The sequence below is a fragment of the Octopus bimaculoides genome, chromosome 5, assembly GCF_001194135.2.
Source record: "Octopus bimaculoides isolate UCB-OBI-ISO-001 chromosome 5, ASM119413v2, whole genome shotgun sequence".
NCBI classification, from domain to species: Eukaryota; Metazoa; Mollusca; class Cephalopoda; order Octopoda; family Octopodidae; genus Octopus; species Octopus bimaculoides.
In genome coordinates, this window is record NC_068985.1 from 108,282,582 (window position 1) to 108,287,998 (window position 5,417).

The window sequence follows — 5,417 nt, forward strand, 5'->3', positions numbered from 1 at the left end:
TATATATATATATATATATATATATATATGAATGCTATTCATCTAAAGAATATACCATTTGCATTCTACAAAAAGTATTTGCAAAGTATTGAATAATCATTCAGTTTAATCAAAATTGTTTTAAATTATTCCTTGAAGATATATAATGTCACATTATATATTTGGTGATTATCCTAGTAAAGCTAATTTTCAAAATGCCTATCTATCCAAATTTCCTTGTTCCCCAACACCAACGAAAAGCATATGTAGTTGTCATATTAATTTATCTTAGATAATGTCATTATAGAAACCACGGCACACATGCAGAACAACGGATAGCGCACAATAAACCTAAACTTATTTTCCGTGATCATTCTGACAACAGAGCAATGCAGTTGTCTCTTGGTTTACAAGTCAGTAGACTTGCATAATTTAATTTTAGTAGTGCCTTGGTTTCAATTGATTTTGAAATGTGATTTTACCTACACAGACACATTTAGTCGTCAACGTTTCGTTTTATTCTTTCAATTTTTTTTCTACCTCTCAACTTTCGTTTCAGTTTATCAATAATGAGAAAGTCTACACGCTCAAATAACAATCAACATTTTTTCCCTATACTTTGAGATTGAAAACTAGTTTGAAATGTTAAACCAGAACAGAAAGGAACGTATTTCTGGAAAGAAACATGAAAATATTAAATCAACTTCGAAAGATAAAATAAAGGTTCGATAAAAATGGGTAAACTTCGGACTGTATGTCTGTTTTGAAAATTTATAATTATATTAAACACATAATTGCTCCATTCACATGTTATTTAGACTTAAACCAGGAGTCCTTGAACCAATCTACTGTGTAAACCAAACGACCACTGCACGGTTATTTTTAGAAGGAAGTTGAATTTACGGGGGAAAATATGAGAGCTATGAACATTGGCTTTGTACAGAATATTGTTACTCACGTTGCTGAAACAAATGATCTGAAAAAGAGAAAAAAAAATTAAAGAAATATTGTAGAATTTATTACATCCTGTTATAGAAAACATACTAGACTTCCCAGCGCGAGTGATATTTTACATAACTAAAACCATAGAGATTGATAGTCGGGCGTAATGTTAGTTGCCCAGAGAGGGCAGTCAAATTAACACAGGCATACTCCTATATACACATGCACGCGCGCATCAGAACATGAGAGACTCTGATATTACATATGAAAGAATTCTTGTTTGCCAAACTCATATTTGTGAATATTGAGAGAAATTATATGTTTAATATAAATTCATAAGTATTCTTTTCTACTCTAGGCACAAGGCAACTGGTACTTAATTTATCAACCCCGAAAGAATAAAAGGCAAAGTCGAACTCGGTGGAATTTGAACTCAGAGCGTAAAGACATGAAATATCGCTAAATTCTGCCAGCCTGCCGCCATATAAATGTATAAATATTACGTTGATAAATGACTGAAAGCGCTCAAGGAATTTGTCATACTTTTAAACATTTTCAGAAAATTCTTGCGAATTTGTATTCTACATGTAAGAATTAATACGATTATGCAAAAAAAAACAAAACTAAACAAAACAGAACAAAAACGTCTTTGAGGCGTAATTTAAGAGCTACTCAACTGTCATTTTTTGTACATCTCACGACCACCTCATACATTCCTCGTTTATTTGACTGTCAGACGTATTTGTGTTTTTCAATATTTTTCGCCCCACATGAGATGGCGAGCTGGCGGAAACGTTAGCACGTCGGGCGAAATGCTTAGCGATATTTCGTCTGTCTTTACGTTTTGAGTTCAAATTCCGTCGAGGTCGACTTTGCCTTTCATCTTTTCGGGGTCGATAAATTAAGTACCAGTTGCGTACTGGAGATCGATCTAACCGATTGGCTCCCTCCCCCAAATTTTGGTCCTTGTGCCTAGAGTAGAAAAGAACATCTTTCACCCCATAAACATATTTAAAGATCTTTTAGAGGGATTTAAGTAAAAAAAATTGGGACTGTCCGTATATTAAACTGTGATTCTAAAAAAAAATTTCTAAAAATTACAAAAAAGTTTTCCATAGTCGTGTGAATTCCCGCATGTAGGAAAAAAGTTCGCAAAAGTTTTCCAAAAATTCTAAACAATAAAAAAGTTATGAGTGGTTATATGGCATGTTTAAAGCAGTATTCCGCCAATTAAAGTACCCCAAGGTTACGGCGAGATCCTTAAATATAGAATATGTGTAGTGGTTATTCTTTCCTTTTCACCCACTTTTCCTGGTAACTTCCCTTCACTCTTTCTGTCGCTTTTCCTAAATAACTCGAGTCTTGCGGATAAAACCACTACCGGCAGCCACCTTGCATTCTGTGCAATCTATTATGAAAATTACTTTGCTCTGCGTCGGATTATTATTTAGAATTTGGATATGAATCTGAAAATTATATAAAATTTATACAGATGTTATAATTTATATGAAAGTATTAGCATTAAATATCTATTATTTATCTATATTATCTTAAAGAAAATTATTTTATGTTTTGCTTCCTCATATAGTGTGGAGGCGTAATGGCCCAATGGTTAGGGCAGCGGACTCGCGGTGATAGGATCGCGGTTTCGATTCTCAGACCAGGCGTTGTGAGTGTTTATTGAGCGAAAACACCGAAAGCTCCACGTGGCTCCAGCAGGGGGTGGTGGCGAACCCTGCTGTACTCTTCCACCACAACTTTCTCTTACTTCCTGTTTCTGTTGTGCCTGTAATTCAAAGGACCAGCCGTGTCACGCTGAATATCCCCGAGAACTACGTTAAGGGTGCACGTGTCTGTGGAGTTCTCAGCCACTTGCACGTTAACTTCACGAGCAGGTTGTTCCGTTGATCGGATCAACTGGAACCATCGTCGTCGTAAGCGACGGAGTAACAACAACAACCTCATATAGTATATGCTCTCGTAAGAGTTTTCGGTTGCATAATTGAGTTCGTAACAATTGTTAGAATATAAATATGTACTTAACGAAAGTAGTATATTTGACAAGTCATTCGTGATACAGCTATTACAATGTAAATCGAATTTGATTTATTTCCGAGGTGGGGGGGCATACAAAACAAAAACAAACTCCACGTTATCAACATTATACCAGTATGGATAATATTGCTCATTTTAAATCTAGATAAAATTGAAATGGAGAAAACATTACGAAAACACCTAATACAACGTAATTTTAATGTTTAAGGGATTTTAATGAAGTTGTCAGCTGTCTTTCACATAAACAAAAAATCCCAGATCTTAGTTCAATGCTGGGATCTTTTTTAAAACGGGGGCCACATTTTTCATTAATGTTTTACGTAGTGTTTTTGGTACCGAAAGACTTTCAAACTTCGTATACTTATCTATTTTGTGTTATAGAACAGAAAAATATTTTTGTATTCGAATTTATTTCATGTAAAAAATTGTGTTATTTCGATAATTTCAACCAATCACTGATGTCCATTCAGCCGATATACATTAAGTGCCGACTACATAAACAAACGATTCTTCGTTTTATTTGCTTTTTTCATTTTAAATTTGCTTTAACCCTAACCTTAACCCTAACCCTAACCTTAGGGTTAGGGTTAGGGTTAATTGTTTCAGAATCGTTTGTTTATGTAGTCGGCACTTAATGTATATCGGCTGAATGGACGTCAGTGATTGGTTGAAATTACAGAAATACGACAACTTTAACATGGAATAATTTATGGATTTCTCTTTTTTTTAAAGAAGACTAAGAGAAAAAGATGTTTTATATGACACATTCTACCAGTGTTCCAAGTTTCAAAGTGTTTCGTTAATGAAAAATGTGGCCCCCGTTTTAAAAAAGATCCCAATGCTGTTTAAATGAGAGTGCATCTTGCTAAGGTTGGTTAGGATTAATTTATCATACGCATACAGAAAATCTACGTAAAAATATCTACATACCCAATACGGTAGTACCTGTAACAGTAATAGAAAATTAATTTAGTTATGGAAATATCAGATTTGTAAATATTTATGTTAATATATATCTAAAAAGAAAGGAATAGATTTATTACATAATTTTCAAAGTATACAATATTCTATATTTATGTTAAAGTAGTAAATAATAGTTGTAATATAGCTCTATAGAATTATGGAAAAGTTAATTTATTCAAGCGGTCAGCTGTCTTTCATATTTATTATAGATGTTCTACACTATATATTTGTGGAGACGCATATTTTAGTGTTTAGAGTTTTAGACTCATGATCGTAAGATTGTGGTTTTGATTACTGGACCGGGCGACGCGTTATATTCTTCAAAACAATTTGTCTGTTGTTGTCATATTAATCTGCCTTAGATAATGGCTATTATAATGCAGAACAGCAGATTACAATAAGCCTAAACATATTTTTCATTATTGTTCTAACTATAGTGTAATGTAGTTGTCTTTCGGTTTACATGTCAGTAAGTTTCATTTTAGTAGTGTTTTGGTTTCAGTCAATTTTTGAAATGTTGTTTTATGCATATAGACACAACATTAAGCCGTTAATGTTTTGTTTGTCTTGTAATTGTTCTTCCGTCTCTCTTTCATTTCATTTTATCCGAAACATAGTCTAACTTGAAACCCTCATGTTAGAATTTTTTCCTATACTTCTTTAACTATTTTAGAGATTGAAGACTAGAATTTTAAACTTTAAATAAAAAGAGAAAGGAACGTATTTCATGAAATAAAAATGAAAATATTAAATCATCTTCAAAAGAAGAAAAAGATTCGGTAAAAGACTGAATGTCTTTTTTAAAAAAAATTGATAAGAATACTGAAAGCATATATTACTCCATTCTCCCGTTATTTATACTTAAACGGTGAGTCATGAAACTTGTTTACTGTGTAAACCCAAAGACAATTATACATTTATTTTTAGGAGGTTGTTTAATTTTCGGTTGAAATTATGAGTGCTATGAATCTTGGCGCTGTGTAGAATATTGTTACTTACGTGGGTCAGAGAAATGTGCTGAAAGAGAGAGAGAGAGAAAAAAGATATATTTTAGAATTTATTACACCTTCCTATGGAAAACAAAAGCAAAACGGATCTTTTCCTTTTGATCGGCAGGTCGATAAATTAATTTTTTTTAACTAAACACTTTCAAACTTCGGATACTGGTAGAATGTGTCATATAGAACATCTTTACTCTTAGCGTTGTTGAGAAAACTTTCTATTTACGAAGCTATTTCGTGTTAAAGTTGTCGTATTTCGGTAATTTCAACCAATCAATGACGACGTGTTCAGCTGAATAAAATTACTGCTGTTGTATGTTAACAACAACTTCCGGCGGTGTATATTTCGTTTGTCACTGTTATTTATGACATATTTCATCTCAGTTACGTTCGTATGAATAAACGAGTGTATCTGAAGCACGTTTACTTCACGACACCATCATAATCGTCCGAGCATTTCTACTGCTTTTAGGTTTT

The 5,417-nt window shown here is 33.0% G+C and overlaps 1 protein-coding gene across 4 annotated transcripts in view; it reads right to left on the reverse strand.

Moving 5' to 3' along the window:
• LOC106879657 (inter-alpha-trypsin inhibitor heavy chain H3) overlaps window positions 1-5,417 on the reverse strand; it is a 39,783-nt gene that overhangs the window by 14,950 nt on the left and 19,416 nt on the right. For 2 of the 4 annotated variants that reach the window (XM_014929322.2, XM_014929323.2), the window contains exons 11-13: window positions 4,939-4,956; window positions 3,907-3,921; window positions 938-955 (exon numbers count right to left, since the gene is read on the reverse strand). In XM_014929322.2, coding sequence (XP_014784808.1) covers window positions 938-955; window positions 3,907-3,921; window positions 4,939-4,956 — 51 coding nt within the window. The remainder of the gene's footprint in view (window positions 1-937; window positions 956-3,906; window positions 3,922-4,938; window positions 4,957-5,417) is intronic. The other 2 variants (XM_014929326.2, XM_014929324.2) reach the window with 1 other exon arrangement.